General features: G+C 38.1%; 1 protein-coding gene across 3 annotated transcripts in view; it reads right to left on the bottom strand.

The window, feature by feature from the left end:
• frmd4bb (FERM domain containing 4Bb) overlaps positions 1-19,069 on the bottom strand; it is a 72,484-nt gene that overhangs the window by 31,715 nt on the left and 21,700 nt on the right. Inside the window, exons 1-4 of one of the 3 annotated variants that reach the window (XM_036591769.1) lie at positions 9,770-9,978; positions 5,189-5,254; positions 2,147-2,241; positions 1,100-1,192 (exon numbers count right to left, since the gene is read on the bottom strand). In XM_036591769.1, coding sequence (XP_036447662.1) covers positions 1,100-1,192; positions 2,147-2,241; positions 5,189-5,254; positions 9,770-9,931 — 416 coding nt within the window. In that variant the 5' untranslated portion in view covers positions 9,932-9,978. Of the gene's footprint in view, positions 1-1,099; positions 1,193-2,146; positions 2,242-5,188; positions 5,255-9,769; positions 9,979-19,069 lie in introns of those variants that run through there. The other 2 variants (XM_036591768.1, XM_036591770.1) reach the window with 2 other exon arrangements.

Genomic DNA, 19,069 nt, shown 5'->3' with positions numbered 1-19,069 from the left:
AAAAAATGTTTTCAGCTGCTGTATGAAGCTGGTAACAGATGATGCCTGATGAATATTAATTGGCAAAGAGTTCCAGATTTTTGGCGTGCTCCTTCACCATCTTTCTGTGCTTCATCTGGGCAACATGTAATAAAGCAGCACTTCACAAAAAAAAACGATTTGGAACATATTATGAACATCTTGCACCTTAAACAGGTGATTCAATCATGCCTGGGTATAAAAAGAGCATCCAGAAAAGGCAGAGTGTTTAATGAGTGAAGATGGGTCAAGGCTCGCTACTTGGCCAAAAATGCATCTGCAAATAATCAAAGAATAAAACAATAATGTTCCTCAGTGATAGACTGCAAGGATTGTAGATATTTTAGCCTCTATAGTGTATAATATCATCAAAAGATTGATATGGAGAAATCTCGGTGTGTAAAGGAAAAGGCCAAAAATCACAACTGAATGCTGAACCTTCGACCCCTCAGATGGCACTGCATTAAAACAGGCATGTTTCTGTGATGGAGATCAGCACATGGACTCAGGAATACTCAAAAAACACTGTTCAATGCTTCATCCACAAATGCAAGTTAAGAATGTACTCTGCACAGTAGAAGTCATATAACAACAAGAAACCCCACTGACTTCTCTGGGCTCGAGCTCATCTGAAATGGACTGATGCTGCAAGCATCAAATTTGGAATAAGCATATATTTACAAAAAACAATGAAGTTCATAAGGTAAAACCGCAATTATTGTGTTTTTGTACCATTTTCAATTTAATACAGGTCAAACAGAATTTACTAATCACTGTTTTTGTCTTTATCAGCATTTCACTCACTGTCTCTTCTTTGGAACTGGGTTTGTAATTCATTATATTCAACTAAATATAATTAATGATGTAAATGAAATTGTTTGTATAGCACTTCTAAGGGTTAAAGTCAGTGGTGTATTAATGACAGACAGTCGAATTTGAGGTTTCAGAGTTTGTCGTTTGTCATGAAGCATCACGTCTACCATTTCAGAACAGGGATTCTCCCAGCGTGAGTCAGCTGATAAGCAACTCTGTGTGTAGGCGAGTGTAAGACGGGACACGTTCTGCAGCTCTGATCACATACCTGACCAGAAAATTGAGGGCAATCGGCCCAGTCTTCTTGGAAAAGTCATGTTCCAGAACTCTGCGGTCCAGCTGCAGCCATTTACAGTGACCACTAGGACAGCAAGAGAATGTGGAAACATGACATCATCATAAAAATCACACTGAACTAAAAAGTGTAAAAACTTGAATAGGGCACACTTTTAAAACTACACTCTGAAAAATGATTGTTCTTCAAGGCTTCTTTAGTAAAGACAATGGTTCTATACAGAACCAAAAAGGGTTCTGCTATTGTATTCAAGCTTGACATCATTACAAAAACAGAACCCTTTTTGTGCTATACAGAACCTTTTTAAAAAAAGTTTCTATATAGAATCATATATGTAAGAAAATATTTGAGTAAGTTCTTAAAAAAGATCTTCAAGGGTTCTTCAGTAAAGAAAATTGTTCTTTATAGAACCATGAAAACTCACCCTTAGCATGATTAAATGGCTTTTTGCATCATGAAAGGGTTCTTCAGATTGATGGAGAATGTGCAGTATATAACACCTTTTTGAAAAGGGTTCCTTTATTGTTATGCTATATAGAACCATTTTCTTTACTAAAGAACCTTTGGAGAAGCATTGTTTTAAAGTGCGTGCATCTTAAGTTTTTTTTTTTTCTTTTTAAGATCATTGGGCCTCATTTACCAATATCCTCCGAAGTTTCTTCTTCAGTGTGTTCTTGAGAAAGGTCCTAAGAAAACAGTCTGCGTCAGATTCATGATGTGTTCTTAAACTACAGAATTGTTAACATTTGCGCTCTTGAGTGTGTGTAGATTCTCTTCTTACCTAAGAACAAATCCCAAATAAAACACTGGCGAATGTCAGAATTTTTGTGAAAACAGCACAAGTAAGAAATTTCTTCTTACAAACAGTTGGTGAATGAGGCCCAATTTTATGAACTTCTTAGTGTTTGTCTTAGAAGTTTTTTGTTTAGGAAAGCTTTTGTAAATCCTGCTTCTGGCATTTTAGGTTAATTTCATGTTGGTCTTCTGTGAATGGCTGTGAGAATGAATAAAGTTACTCACATGTCATCAACAAAAGTGAAGCCGAAGTATTCCTTCTCTTTCAAGTTAAAGTGGGAGGAGACTAAATCCAGGAGTTCCCGCGACAACAGCTTTGGCTACAGACAAACATAAAGCGGAGTATTTACGGAAAACTAAACCGATGCTAACCATTAAATGCATACACTGGTCTACCAGGTCTTCCAGGCGGTTGTTAGGAGCCCCATTTTCTTTGTAGCTTTTCATCAGTTTTTCAACTCCAGTTTTGGAAATTCCTGTTTCGCTATGGTTGCTAACAACAAATGATATATGATACACATTTTCAGAGACTGCCCTTCATTCATTTAATTTCCAGTCAATTATGAAAATGATTCATTTTTCAGCATCAGGAAAAAACAGATAACACATTTAACATAAACTGACACAGAATCCTCAACAGTTAACTGTAATATAAGCTGTTTGAGTGTTCAGTGTGACTGGGCCAAGTACCAAAGTTCAATCTTAGGCCTAACTCTGCGTGGCGTGAGTGAAGTGGCAGTGTGTGTGCTACAGCTCAAAAACGCTGGCCTTTCATACATGCAGTGTTTGTTCTGCGAAGCGGAGCAGCAAGAACGTTATACAATCATCCCTTTTTCCAGACGGATAAATGGTCACATCAGCCACTCTGCTCAACAAAAATATAATTTATGAAAGTGCATCGTATGTTTGTTTGTTGTCGACAGGATTCTGACTTCTGATTAGGAAAAAGTTTCACTCTGTTTCACTTTTTTAAGTTTTCATGGCTTATTTTAGTGTATTTTGCTGTGTGACACATGCCAGGTCTGTTCTCCAAATGCTGTGCTGCTTAAGTACGGCATCTGGGATGCTCTGCTGCTTTGCACGCACAGCCTGTTTGAAAGCGCTAAGCAATTAACATGGGCGCCAAAATGAAAAGCATGTAATCCAAATACATTCAATGATTTTGAGGTCTGGACTCTGGGGAGGTCAGTCCATTGTTCAGCTTCTTTGTTTGATGTCTTTGTCTCCTTTTCTCAAAGCGCTGAGTTGTGTTCTCACAGTGGAAGGATGGACAGAAAGACCTGTGGATGTTTTCAGATCTGAAGCAGCTTGATTTTATCCTCTCTCTCAAAGATGAAAGTTATGCTGTTTATCTGATGGGGAGAGTTTTGGTGTCTGCCAGGTCTTCCAGGTGGTTGTTGGGAGTCCCATTTTCTCTGTAGCTTTCAATCAGTTTTTGAACTTTGAATATTTCCCCACTTTGACTTTCCCTTTCATTATGCAAGTGGATTATCTGGGATCTAATCTCACAAATATGAAGGGGGCAGGTCTCTGACTTTTGCTTGGTACTATAAAAATCACTGTGTTAGATTAAAGTTCTGGGACACTAATGAACGGAGGAGGTATTTACAGACAGTTTGAGGAACGTCTTTGAAGTTTAGCTTCCACAATTTACAACCATGACAGCTGGACAAAATCTTCTCACTCTAGTGTTTGGGGTCAGAGCCAATCTGTATGACTTTCATGACTCGACTGTGACTTCTTATGAGAGCTGGATGCTGATCAGAGAGTGCAGACCCTCAGCAAAGTCCTGCTGTGAGCTGAATAAGCCAGCAGTGATGGGAGGAACTCTAAAGATTAATGCAGACCAACCTTAAAATAGCTCTTAACCTCATCATGCTCTCAACAAACAGCTCTGAGACACTCTGTTGAATTTCAGTGGCACTTCTCAGTGAAAATCACACAAATAAATCCATGCTGGCACATTTAGTTCTCCACTGTTTACTCTCAATGACGTCTGGTTCCATGCTGTCGACTCTCATTGACATCACAGGTTGTCAGGCGTTCAGAACAGTATTTCAGGGTTTAAAGCGATAGTTTCCGTGGTTACACTACAACCAATCATATATGTGCACTACATCTGTTTCCATGGTTACACCTCATCCATTTTCATTGTTACATTACACCCATTCCCATGCTTACACTATATTTGTTTCCATAGTTTCCTAGTTCCGTTATTTCATGGTTTCCGTGGTAATGCTACATCTATTTCCGAGGTTACACGACATCCGTTTCCATGGTTATGCTATGCCCACTTCAATTGTTATGTTACACCACTTTTCATTGTTTTTATGTTCATACTACATCTTTTTCCATGGTTATGCTACACCTTTTTCCATGAGTATTCTACAACCATTTGCATTGTTATGTTACACCAATTTCTATGGTTACTCTACTTCCATTTCCACAGTTACACTACATTAGTTTCCATGGTTACACTACATCTATTCCCATGGTTACACTACATCCATTTCCATGGCTCCCTAGTTCCATGGTGTCCATGGTTACACTTCACCACTTCCATCATTACGTTACACAATTTTCCACTGTTGCACTACATCTGTTTCCATGAATACGCTACACCTATTTCCAAAATTATTCCATGCCCATTTGCATTGTTGCATTACACCAGTTTCTATGGTTACTCCATGGTTTCCATGGTTATACCACATCCGTTTCCTCAGCTCCATGGTTTCATGGTTTCATAGTTATGCTACACCTATTTCCATGATTAATGATAGTTAAGGTAAAAAAAATCATTTATCTTTTCATGCCCTTACAGTGTGAAATTACACAACAACTCTACATAGTCTCAGGTGAGTGTGTGATGCTTTAGGCCTGCAGTTAGCACCATGTTAATTCATGCTAATTGGTGGGGTGTTAGTAAATTGGATTTTTTGACATTTTAACTTGCTTTAAGGGATTTTGATTGTATGTTTTTTACAAAGAGAGTGAATCAAACAAAAGTCCTAGAGTATAAAAGCTTTAACAAAAGTCCTAGAGTATAAATAATCTTTACACTACGAAAAAAGCATTTTGACATTTTATGCAATACAGTGACATTTAGCTATTTATAATCTTATTTGTAAATAACTTAAAGGACATTTGAGAAATGCAGATCTGCTCTCACCCAAAATACTGAATGATCAGAACCTTGAATGAGATGATATCAGGTATGTTTCATTTCAATCTGACTTGCTTTGTGATTGTTACAGTGAGCGGTCGTACCTGAACCAGCAGCTCCAGTGTCCTGTTGTCCAGCAGGTGAACCTGGCAGAGGCGTCCCTCTGTCATCTGCACACAAACAGCTCAGATTAGATCATTATAACTCATCAGATCCCTTTATTCACGCTAACTGTCCCAAACCACAGGCACAGTACCGAGGATGAGGGGAGGCGAGTCATAATGTAGATGATAGAAATAGAATTATAGCCTGGGCTTAATGATAAACATCCATATACACATTCACCACTGATATATGGAACAGTGGAATAGACAGATTTCAATGGTTATGCTGCACCTATTTCCATAATTATGCTACATCCATTGCCATGTTTATACTACACCTGTGTCCATGGTAACTACATCTATTTATATGGTTACGCTACACCTGTTTCCTTAGTTACACTACACCCATTTCCATTGTTACACCACATCCATTAAAAACAGTTGAAAACATATTTCTTTACTTCAGCATTTGACTATTTCTTTTTTATTGTTTCCTTTGTTTTTACTGGAATCTTACATCTACATTCTTGTTAGTTGTATTTTTATTGCATGTTTATTCATACATATCTTGTGCATTTTAATTTTAATTATTATAAATATATCCCCTTTTCTGCCATTGCTTTTTTTGTTAAATTTATATTGTTTATTTTTTTCTCTTCTTCCTCTGTTGTTTTTACTTTGTATTGTGAAGCACTTTGAGCTGCATTTTTAATGTATGAAATGTGCTATATAAATAGAGATTATTTATTATTATTATTATTATTATTATTATTATTATTACACCTATTTCCCTAGTTACTCTACACAAATTTCTATGGTTATGCAACACCCTTTTACATAGTTACATAACATCCATTTCCATGGTTAGGCTACACAAAGTTTTATGGTTATAATAATAATAATTATAATAATTATTAAAATAAAAGCAATAATAATATGTTTTATTTATGTAGCAAATTGTTTTGCTTTCTAATGGGAACTGGCTTAATGTTTTCCAATAGAGACCACTAGTTCTGTGTAGAACACCTTTAGATCCCATTAGGAAACAATCAAATGCATTAGGAATCAGCCATTTTCACCTGTTAAACCGTTAGAGTCCTTTAGATTGTGATACTAACCCATTAAAAAGCCAAAACACATTACAAAACTATCAGGAACCAACGCAAATGCATAATGGCTTCTATGGGTTCATTCAGCAGGGATGTAGGCTAACTGGTGGTTTTGGACAGTAAATAAAATGTCTATATTTGTGTTGTAGTCATGGCGACCCCTGGTTCCTATCACCACCACTGTAAAGACATCTGAACCATTTCACACCAAACCACTCTGAATCACTCTGATTACAGAGTGAATTATGAAGAAATGTTGAAAATTTTGGTAGAATTTCCCTTGAATGCATCGCTTTTCAGTATATGTTTGTTTGTAAAGGATTGTTTTCTGATTGTGGCATTCTTTACTTGCAAGAAAGCTGCATTTTTGGAGGCAAACAACAGTAACTCAAACTTATTGAGCAATTTTAAAAATGGGTGGAATTTCCTTTTGAAGCTCTTTACCTTCAATAGAAACAAAAAACTGCATCTCACTAAAAGACCATAAAAGACAGACGACACTCAAAGAGGCGATTTAAAGCACAGGCTTGACTGGGTTGAAGGCCAGGTGCCCTGAGTAATTCAGGTCCTCTGGTGGGTCATTTATTTATTTATCTATCTATTTATTTACACTGCACCTATTCACACACATACACCAATGCTCGTCTATATATGCATGTTATTCATATACATGACTGCTAATTTGACTTGGAAATCAGAAACAAGAACTTAGAGTAAAATGCATGAGATCAGAGCTCAAACGACAGCTCAGAAAGAAAAAGCAGACTTTTTATTATTATTTTTTTTTTAAATCAGGAAATAATGGGCTTATTTGTGACGTCAACATCAGCCAGCCCACTGCTCTGCTCCCACAGCCAGAACACCATGTTAACACTAGACTGACTGCAGTCTTCTTCAGAAGTGATGTGGACTGAGAGTGACATTTAAAGAAATGGCACGTTATTAAAGATGTTTCAACCAAGAAAAGGAGAAGAAAGAGATGCTTATTGGTTGTTCTATTGGAAAAGTTCTGCACTGTTTTAATCAGGAAAAATGTATTTTTTGCCATCATTGCTTTAAGTTGATCAGAAAGACTTTAGCTTGTACAGGTCTCAGTTGTTTTGGTGATGTTATGGGTTTTGCAGAGTAAACTCTACCACAGCATCGCACAGCATTGGTCAGAGCACAGGTATAGCACATATGAGCTACAACAAAGGTTTTGAGTTTTTGGTATCAAAGTCTTTATAGGTAAGTCTGTCCACTCTGTGGCCATATTACTTATGAGACAGCCATACGAGACCAAACTCTCTCTTTCTGAATGGGGAGAGACCAAAATACTTTAACCTGAAGGTCAAATTACTATTTAAAAAAACATATTTGAATTCACTGATAAAATCTGACAAAAGCCTCATAAACAGCTTGTAATGTTTGGCTCAATAACACACAAAAATGTATTTTTTGGTTTGTTCTGGCTACGAGGGGGGCTTTTCCTGCTAGTGACGTAGCAAGCAAGCTGACTGGCTCTTTTTCTTGAAGGGTGGGACTTCCTCCGACGCCATGTTGAGTGTTACAAGAGCTGTGTCCCAATTCAGGGACTGCATCCTTAGAAGGACGTGGTCTATGAAGGCATGTCCTTCGAAGGCTGCGTAGACCCACAAAACAACTAAATGAGACGGTCTACTCTACAGCGGATTCCTGTTTGCCTCACAGCACCGCTGTTCCCGCTCTTACTGTGCCTGCCAAATTATTTTAAAGTTCTTTAAAGACGGAGCCAGAAATTCATTTATTATAGCTGGAGATGCTTCTCTCTGTCTGGTCCTTGCTCCCTAAAACAAAACGAGCCCCTGAATTGGGATGCAGCTAAGCTGTTGCACTCATATTTCAACCAGTGACCATTTCCTCTTTTACGTCTCTGGTGGTGTTCGATGTGCAGTAACGTTAATCATCGGTTCTGCTGATTTTAGCCATGTGACTACATTTGTCCATGCTTACTAAATTTAGTTCAGTCAGGAGGGAACTCGGTTCTGTGGTGTTGAGTTATGCTGATTTTATGGATTTCAACTGCGCCCTCAGGGCCAACCAGTGGGTTAAAGCTCATAGTCCATACAAGTAACTGCACAGTTTATCAGTGCCCCGACTCCATTCATCACCGGTCAATTTCTGACCAGAGGAGCGCAGCTACCCAGATATTATTTGGTGGGTCATTCTTAACACATGCTAGAAGTGTGTTTATGAGTTTATCAGGCACAGTGGTGTTGCTGTTGGTTTTATATCTATACACACAAGCCTCTACACTATATTAACGTAATTTTTAAAACAGTAAAATATTCTATGTAAAAAAAGAAAACTTTTAGCCATCATTTTCATTCTATCTGGTTTTTGAAAGTAGCAACATGTCCTTCTTTTCATATGTAGGCTATATGTAATCCTATTAAACAGCTAGCTAGTTAGCAATTAACTACGCACTCAGACTGGGCAGTGAACAAATATCATTGATCAAAAAATAAATAAAAAGACAGAAATTGCTTTCACATTATTCTCACAGAACTGATAAAGCAGCTGAGAGCGGGAGAGCAGTGTAGCATGATAAGCTAACCCTAAAAAGCTATAAATTTAGTGTTGATTAGAAAAGTAACTACGTTACATGTTATTTTCACTCTCCTTAGACATACACTAATGTTATACTATGAGGCTAATCAGTATAGCAAGTTAAAAAATGATGATCTGAACGGTAACATTGAAAGAAATGATACTCTAAAAACATACAAATTAATTCTTTTTGCTAAATGAGATAAAGTTACTTAGCTTTAAGGATGACTTGGCATAAATGTAAAATAAACTTAGTTCAGCAAAATCTCAGACTTGATTATGTGATGATTTTCTGACACTATTCGACACTGTATAATCTATAAACACGGACTAAAGTTCGGTCTTCTGAGCGGCTGCCAAAGTTTTTAGCTTTGCTAATGTACTTTAATGAAACAACATAATCAAGTCTATTAGAGATTACCTTAAAGGACCATATCCTACAGGTCCACTTATGACATTCGTCATAATTTGTTTTTACATGACCTTTTTCCAACCTATTTTTTATCCCTTAGAATTAAACAGGCTGTACCTTTCAGCTCTGTGCCTTAGTCTGGGCTGAAACACACCTAATTATTTTAATGTGAATGGGCGGGGCTAAACTGCTGTAAGCTGAATAGGTAGATATATATAAACGTACTGGTCTTCGTGACATCACAAAAACAGACGTGGTGTATTAGCAGCTTGGCATACAGCTTGAATTAGAAATGTACTACATCAAACCCTGATTTAAGCACGCAGTTAGCACCATTCTAACCTGGCGGCTAAAAACTTCTATTAACCGTGCTGGGTGACCAGCTAAACCAGCACCAGACCAGAATAAACCAGCATAAACCAGCTTAGACCAGCATGGAATTCATGCTTTTTTTCAGCAGAGAACTCCAAGGTTAAAGGTCATGCCACATACCTGATACACCTCTCCCAGGTAGAAGCAGGGCTTAAGGCACCTCTGGCACGACCCCATCCTCCCTGTGTAGCACCTCCGTGTCAACCACAGCAGAATCTCCCACATTAGCCGTGTGCTGTGGAGCAGTACAGACTCCACCCAGCGCACTAAGCTCCAGGCCATGCTCCGGCTGGTACCCGCTTACCCCCCGGCCTTGCACAACCCCGACCCCACCGCCAGTCTGGGTCACAATCTAACTCTGGACTTTGGTCAGGGCTAATGCTAAGGCTAATTCTTGATGCTAATCTGCACACACTTGCCCTAGAGAGACGCGCCGCTGACTAGAACTCTGTGCCGACTGCATGCAAAGTTTGTGTAAAAGCTCTTTTCTGAAGAGCCTGAGGTAAAAGAGTGCATTTCTCTGGCCGTTTTGTCTAAATGCACCCAGAAGAAAAGTGGGCAGGCTGTGGAAACCTGGCCAGGCTGGGAGGGAAGCAGCCTGAGGTTTGTGGAGAGTCGCTCTTTTACTGGTCATATTCAAGCAGCCATTTCTTGATTCCAAAAACAACCCAGGCCGAGCCACACGGCCCTCTGTGCCCCGTCCATGCGTCCACGTGTCCAAAAGCTTAAAAAATCTCCCAAAACCTTTCACTTCTGCTAAAGCCATCCGGATTCATTCTCCACTAGCAGCTGAAATGACTCACTCTTACAGCTACAAATATATTCAAAATATACATTATTTAATATGCAACTGTGTGTGAGTCACTAGAGGAGAATGAAGCTGGATGACTTTAGCAGAAAGGTTGATGTTAAAACGGGGATGTTTCAAGTAAATAAAAGCTAACATTAGCTAACAACAGCATTTCTCTAGCTAGCTTATATGTCTTGTGTTAGTTTTAGAAGGCCAGACCCTTGTTATACTAAAGTACAGACAAAATTCAGACTACTGGATGCCTGCTGCTGTTTTTAGCTATGCTAATGTACATCATATGTCCAAACGTTTGTGGACACCCCTTCTTATTAGTGAATTTAGCTGCATTAAGGTGCACCCACTGCTGACACAGTAGTTCAAATGCACTTACAGGTTGTGTATTCACTATAATAAATCACCAATAGAATGGGACACCTGGAGAAGCTGCACATGAGCCTAAGGTCACAATGCCCATTGCCAAGCATGGCCTAGAGGGGTATAAAGCCCCCCAGCATTGGACTGTGGAGCAGTGGAACTGCGTTCTGTGGAGTGATGGTGCTCTATCGAAAACCTTTGAGACGAGTTGGAATGATCCAGAACTGACCATCCAACATCAGTTCCTGACCTCACTAATGCTCAATCAAATTCTCACAGCAATGTTCCAACATCTAAAAGCCTTCTCAGAAGAGTTGAGGCTGTTATTGCAGCAAAGGAGAATGAACTTCTTTTAACATTCTTGATTTTGGAACAAACATTGAGAAACATGTTCACAAGGATGAGCAGGTGTCCACAAACTTTTGGCAATATACTTTATCCTACAAACCACATAATCAAGTCTATTAGAAATTACATAAATGGCCATATCCTACAGGATATTCTTAGTCTTTGTGATAATCCAGAGCAGAAGTACAGTTTAAACATTTCCTGAATCTGTAGAGTCGCCCTTTCCATTCCATCTTATCACAAGATTGTATGTGACTCACATCCAGGTTTTGAGGCTATGAAGAGGGGCAGAGACACACGTCATCTGCCTCTTACCATGTGGAACTGGTGTGGAATTTGTGTGTCCGTCTACATTTTTGCGTGAAACTGACCGATGGACACTCAGGAAATCACTAAGGACTGACCCATCATGCCGGAAACCCTTCATTCTTCATTCAGTCCACATCGGAGACTCATGTGAAATGGTGTGCAGAGAGTTTACAGCTGCTGAGTTGCTGCAGCGGTTTTGGAAAGTAGTGATGAAGATAACAGAGCATTTAGATATGAAACATACAAGTATCATGTTATATGAAGAGCCTTTAAAGGAGAGTTTAAGAAGATTTGAACAAATCGAGAGAATAATCTCAGACCCCAGAGGGTTAAGATGGGTGCTAGCACTCATTTGCAATGTACGTAATCGGCCCCTTAAAGAGACAGTCTGGCAAAAGTACCTCATTTTACTTTTGTTTTTCTTCTTACCCCAAATATAACTGATCAGCCAAGACGTGCTTGTCATCTGTATATAAAAATATAGTATTTGTAACATATAGCTGAAAGAGTCATGGCTGCTAAAGAACAAGAATAAAAAACAAAGCTAAAGTGAAAAATTTTGGGAAATGTTTTAAGCTAAGATAGGTAACGTTAGCTTAGGATAGCTAACAATAACATGCTGCTAGCTAGCTTGTTTTGGTTGTGTCATTGACTGTATGGTGGATGTTAAACCAGATGTTTGTAACAGTTTCCAGTGCTAGTAAGTTGATCTGTCACTTTAAGGCATAGTCTTGCAAATGTACAAGATCTTGTCAGAGATCATGTAGCATCATGCTAACTGCATGCCGATAATCACAACATACTCGCCTCAAACTGTGTGGAGTTCCTCAACAATCTCCAATAGATTTAATTATGTGGTCCTTATCAGATTTTGGCTGTTACCTGATTATTCAAGTGATCAGGTAAACCTGCAAAACGCCAGTAAAACACTTTGGAGCAAAGCTGAAACCAACTATGCTTGGTGAAATGAAGAATTTAAATATTCTTTGTCTACTGGATTAGGGTGGTCAGACGTCCCGTTGTCCGGCGCTGGAGTCCCCAGAAAAGTCCCCAAAGAAAGACCTGGCAGCAGAGCAGACGGGCAGACGTCTCACTTTGTGCTTGTTTTGGCCAACAGAGGGGGCTGCTGCTGCAATCTACTGACCACCTCTACCACTCACTCGCCTAGTTTTAAAGAACACTTCTGTGTAAAAACTCCACCAGACACTCGCAAGTGTCACAGTTCCATAGTTTACCATAGCTTCACTTGCCATGGTAGCTACTGTATGATTTTCTGACACAGTTTACAAAGTTACTCAGTTAAAGTTATTTAGTTAGTACCCAGTTTTATCAGTCGGCCTTCACCATAGTTCATTACAGTACAGCACTTACCATGGTCAAAAAACAAGAAACTGAAACTGATCCACCTTTTATATTTCATAGATAAAAACATTGGATATTTTGATGATATTGCGACCGCTGAACTGGAAATCTCCCTGTTTGTCATTTCAGAAATTTGTAACTTAAAAAAAAACAAAAAATGGCAGGATTACTGCCTGTTTAGACCCAGAGTGTCCCTATTATCTGATTACCCAAGTAGCCTGAATTTTGTCCATACTTTTGTTCAATATGTCATACAATATCAAACTGAGCAGATAGCACAATGCTAACTGGTTTACCTAAGCTACCATTTCTTATTAGCTACATTAGCTCCATAGCTCCAGTGCTAAAACTGAAGAAGCATACCTCAGATACCAAATATAGCTTGGCTGATTGACTACATTTCATGTAGGAAACTGGCTGAATTAATTTTTTTCACTCAATTATTCCTTCAAATATAAACATGTCTTTTCTGTACATCTATATTAGACACTACTTTGTTTCTGAAGGGCAGAACAGAGGTTGGTAAACTGTCATAAGTGTTGTATTGTGTCATTATGGTTCATTCTATGCTGAGTGAGAGGAGAATAAGTTGAACGTGAGCGTGTTTTATCACCCTGGTCTGAGCAGATGGAAAAGTATGCATGTTAAAATTATAGCCCGCATGCTTCAGCGCACCGCAAAGCCACGCTGTTATTAAAGAGGAAACAGTGCAAAGAGCTGGAGATCTGCAGTCATGGCCACTACTGACCCATCTGGAAACAATATAATGTTGTTTGTCGACAAAAAAATGCAACTTTCTCAGACGCAAAGAATGCCAGTTAGAAAACAATCCACAACCATGCACATACTGAAGAGTGACGTGTTTAAGGGAAATTACAACAAAATCTTCAAAATTTCTTCAGACTCCATTCATTAGCATGTAAGGAAAGTCATTCAGAGTGGTTTGGTGTGAAATGGTTCAGATTTCTTTACAGTGGTGTTGATAGGAACCAGGGGTCGCCATCTACACGTGTCTTCTGAGCTTTATATGAAATGCTGATGATCGGGAAATAGTGAAAAATCTGAAATAATAAGTTTCCTTACAGGGACTATTTTGCCTCACAACACCCTGCATATTATGAATCTCTCCACCATGAATGGAGTTTAAGGCCCAAATCTTCTTAAAACTATCATAAAACAGTGTCTCAGACATCAGTCAGTGTATTCATAACCATTTCATGTAATAACCAATTCTGTGAGGGAGCTTTTAGAGGTGGACTTCTGGTTCCTATCACAACCACTGTGAACAATTCTGACTCAGTAAGTTTCTGTAGAAAGAAGAATTTCACACCAAACCACTCTGAACGACTCTGTTTAGATCTTAACCACTTAATTATTCAGAAAATTAAAGAATGAAAGAATGGTGGTATTACCTTTTAAAATTGCTTAGTACATAATTTCACAATTTTTTCAAATAAATTCACTGCAGCCCTTTTTTCAGTGTCCAGCCTGTGAAAGGTTTAGAGATTCCTTTTCAGCTTTTTAAAATTCAGTTTTTAACAATCAACCATGTTTTCTTTCTCACAATACCTAAACAAATTACTATAAATGTGAAGTTATTTAGATCTTGCAAAAACAGCAATATATATATATATATATATATATATATATATATATATATATATATATAGTTTGCAAAAACTGCGAAACTGAAGGAACAACTGATAAAAGTTTCGTGCCCTGGGGATAATGCAGTGCTCATCTGGAAACAATATTGTTTTGTTTGTCTTCAAAAAAATGCAAGTAAAGAATGTCAGCTCTTCCAAAACAACACGACACTGCGAGTCTGAACACTTCTGTGGGAAAACCACAGACACTGCTCTGAGAAACTTTCAAATATCATCTCCTTCATTTTTAAATATGATGGTCCAGCTAGGATTTGAGATTAAGTGCTTAGGAGTGATAGTTGAGGAGTCAGTCTACCTGAAATATCACAGAGAAACTGGGACAGCACTACTTTACACAACCTACATATACTGGACACTTTATTAGAAACACCCACCTTGTGCTTCCACTCAGTGGCAACTTTATTAGAAACGCTCATCTTGTACTTCTACAAACTGGCCGCTTTATTAGAAACATACACCTTGTACTTCCACTAACTGGCCATTTTATTAGAAACACCCAACTTGTGTTTCCACTAACTGGCCCCTTCATTAGAAACACCCACCTTGTGCTTCCTCTCACTGGCCACTTTATTAGAAACACCTACCTTGTGTTTATGCTCACTGGCCACTTTATTAGAAATACTAGAAACCACACAATCTAGGTCTAAAAACTCCACACAGTTTGATTCAGGTGTAAAGCATATCTGCCTGTAGATTCTGCTCTGCTGCATCCACACCAAATAACCAAGCAAACCTCATTCACCATTAAAGGCCGATCCAAAGGGAGACGCTTCAGTTTTGTTATCTTATTGTCAACTGTATTCACTGCTAAATCATTTGGAGAGAAGATGTGAGCTGTTTATTCATTTCTGCTTCAATTCTGACTGCAAATAACCAACACAAACAGACTATTTTGGTGTAGTCATTTCCATCTTTCTCACTGCTGTTCTGACTTTATTGACTTCTGAAAATATTAATGTCACACAAAATGACACAGAACTTCACTGTTTATGCCATAAATCCATGCTGCTTCATTCAAATATAACAGAACAACACTAAACGTGTCAGAAAGAGTGATTCTCTCACTCAGCACTACGGATGCTAGACTGACACATAATAATAACAACAATAATTCATTTAGAGCACTTTTTGAAACTCAAGATTCACACAAATAGATTGCAACTAGTGAATCCCTGAATGAGGCACAATTCATTATTAATTATTTGATTATTATTATTTTAACCAAAAAAGATTTATATTAATCGGTTTGTATGAATAATCATTAACATCACCTGCAGAAACATATCTAATGTTAATTAAGATGCTCACACCACACAGTAAAACATCTATTTACTGATCAGCTTGTGCCTCATTTGCATATTGAATCCATTTGTGATATCAGCATTACAAAAGCTAAAATCAATTAATAAACAATATGCTGTGCGGCTGAAGCTCAAGCCTGATGTTTGTCTGTACTGGTGGATATTAGAAAGCATCTGGAGGCCTGAGAGATAATTTCCTGTGATCCTTAGATCTTGGTCATGACCGAAAAATACCATCAGCTGCCAACAGATGGCAGTAGATTCACCCCCCCAACCTGGTCAAATTCCATGTTGTTGATTTTCTGAGTGTAAAAAAGTTAACACATCCTCTACAGAGACACACTTCTGCACTTAATACACAATTACTGTTTATTCACTGAATTTAACACACTGGGGAAATAACATGCAAACGGTATGGCACGTTTTATATTCTGTTTTTCCCCAGTGTGTTAAAGTGAGTAAATAAACAGTAACTGTGAAAGTGGTTCTATATAGAACCATGAACACTCAAAGAACCCTTTACATGATTAAAGTGTTCTTTGCATGGTTAAACGTTCTTCAGATTAATGGAGAATGTGTTGTCTATGGTTCTAAACAGCACTCAAAATGGTTCTTCTATTGTGATGATGTCAAGCTTGTGACAATAGAAAAACCCTTTTTGGTGCTATACAGAACCATATGCAACACATTCTCCACCAATCTGAAGAAACTTTTACCATGCAAAGACCCTTTTAATCATGTAAAGTGTTCTTTGAGTGTTCATGGTTCTATATAGAACCACTTTCTTTACCGAGGAACCCTTGAAGAACCAGCTTTTTTAAGAATGTAGGGTCAAAATTCAGCAAATAGGTTGAATCTGATTAATCTCAAATGTGACTAATTAATTAACCACAAAAAAGAAAGCAAGTAATTGCAAGTAACTAGACAAAAGAATGCAATTAATCGCAATTAACGACACAAAACAATGCAGTTAATTGCAATTAACCACACAGCTGAATTACTGATGAATAATTATTTTTAATCATTTTACAGCCCCAGAAAATACATTTTTAAAAGCTTCTCTGTTTTTATATTATCTTGTCTTTTCTGCCTCATGAGTTAAAAAAGTGTAGATCTCTTCATCAGTGGTCAGTTTCTGAGCACAGAGCCACTCTTGGCTGGATATTTGTGTGTGACGGTCAGCAGTGACACTGACGGGTGTAAACAGACCGTCCTCCTGAGTTAGAGGCAATAAAGCTGCTTGTGAAGACAGACAGTCTGCACGGATTCAGACGAGGAAATGAGTAATAACTTTAGTCTATTTTTATCCCCCCACCACCCCCCCAGCACTCTCACTGCGCTCCCTTTATCTCCCTCTCTGATTCTCCTCCTGACTCGCACTGTAATAAACACAGTAAAAGTCTTTTAGATTTTGTAAAACAGTGGTCAGTGAGTCCAGTCTCGGCCTTCTCGTCTTTTATCCTTCATTTATAAATAATAAATGATAGACACCTACAAAGATTCTACGCTATGAAAGGGCCCATGTTATAAAATACTGAACTTTTTTTCATTTAAATATTTTCCGCCAGGCCTCCAGAGTTGTTGAGATTACTGTATTATCAAAACAGGCGTGTTTTATAGCCGGTAAGTTGGATACTGAAATCTCAAATCTGCTCATTTAAGTGAATATATTTAACGACATATTGCAATTGACTTACATGTGAAAATTCAGTGTATCTAGACTTTAGCTTCATCTGTTTGTAGGATATCTAATTTAATTAAGTACCATTAGCATGATTAAAGGGTTCTTTGCATCGTGAAATGGTTCTTTAGTTTGATGGAGAATGTTCTGTATGTAGTTCTATATAGAAGCTTTTTTAAAAGGGTTCTATCTAGCACCAAAAAGGGTTCTTCTATTCGATATCAATCTTGCCACAATATAAGAACCTTTTTTTGTGCTATATAGAACCCTTCACGATGCAAAGAACCATTTAATCATGCAAAGAGTGTTTGTGGTTCTACACAGAACCATTTTCTTCACCAAAGAACCCTTGAAGGGCTACTGTGTGGCACAACTGTCTAAGCATTGGTCCTATCATCAGGAGTTCGTCCCCCGGTGATGCTACAGCCGGACGTGTCCGGGAGTCCAAGAGAGCACAGTTGTTCTCTCTCTCTGGGTGGGTAGAATGCGTCTCCTCCATCACTCAGCGCTATGCTAGCCAGTGTGTTAACAGAACTGGTGGTTAGCATTCTCCTCCGAGTGTGTTTAGCTGATACTTGTGTTTGGCTTCACCCTCCTAGTGCTGGTGGTGTCGTGTGACTCAGGGAGCCCTAACTAGTGGAACTAGATATATATAAACTTGTATATAAAATTGGGAAAAAACTCCTAAAGAACCATCTTTTTTAAGAGTGTAGTTGTGTGAAAAGGTAGTTGATTTTGAGGACTTTCTGATTGCTGCTATTCTGTTGATTAGGTTGATCGGGAAATTCATCGAATCAGATATTTTGAATTTCATTATCTGATTGTCTTGATTTTGTGCAATAAATAGCGTAATAATTTATTTATTAGATTTATGACTTGAGGTAACGATTTAGATGTTTTGCATGTATAGCAGCGCTTCGTCTGCATAAAAGCTCATCTTAAAGGTTATACTTTTAGTTTTAATACATGTAATGTAGTTTTGTCAAATCGCTACTGCGAAATATTCCAAAAAAGGCAGATAAAGATGCTGAGAAGGAGCATCCTTGTCCAGCCCCTCTATGTAATGTGCAACACAGTGATGTCATCCCATTGGTTGTAAGTGAATATAAAAAAATGGATAAAGATGTCTATTTTTAAAAAAAAAAACAGTTTGGTGTAGCATGTTACATACACCCGCCTATTTTAGCCTACTGTGGTTACATACACCCACCTTTTTTAGCCTACCGCCCACTGATCCTGAAGTTATAAGGAGTGTTTCAGCCTGCACTGCTTTCTGAATGAGGCACAGCCAATCAGAACAGCTCATTTGCATATATGAGCCTCAAAGGCAAAGTAACAAAAACAGTTTTTAATTCTGAGGGAAAAAAGAGGAATTATTACTGATTTTGGTATGCAAAACCATATACGTGTTGTAAGTGGACCTTAAGGGAAAAGATTAAAATACAAGACAATTATAGGATATTAGCCCTTTAAACAAAATGGTTAATTAGATTGACTAATCTATTAATTTAATCTAACATTGCATTTGGAATGATTTTAGTGGTCTGAAGTATTTTTTAAACATTTTTCAGACATGAGTGTTGAATT

The sequence above is a fragment of the Colossoma macropomum genome, unplaced genomic scaffold (genome assembly GCF_904425465.1).
Source record: "Colossoma macropomum unplaced genomic scaffold, Colossoma_macropomum, whole genome shotgun sequence".
NCBI classification, from domain to species: Eukaryota; Metazoa; Chordata; class Actinopteri; order Characiformes; family Serrasalmidae; genus Colossoma; species Colossoma macropomum.
This window is presented reverse-complemented; position numbering and strand designations above follow the sequence as displayed.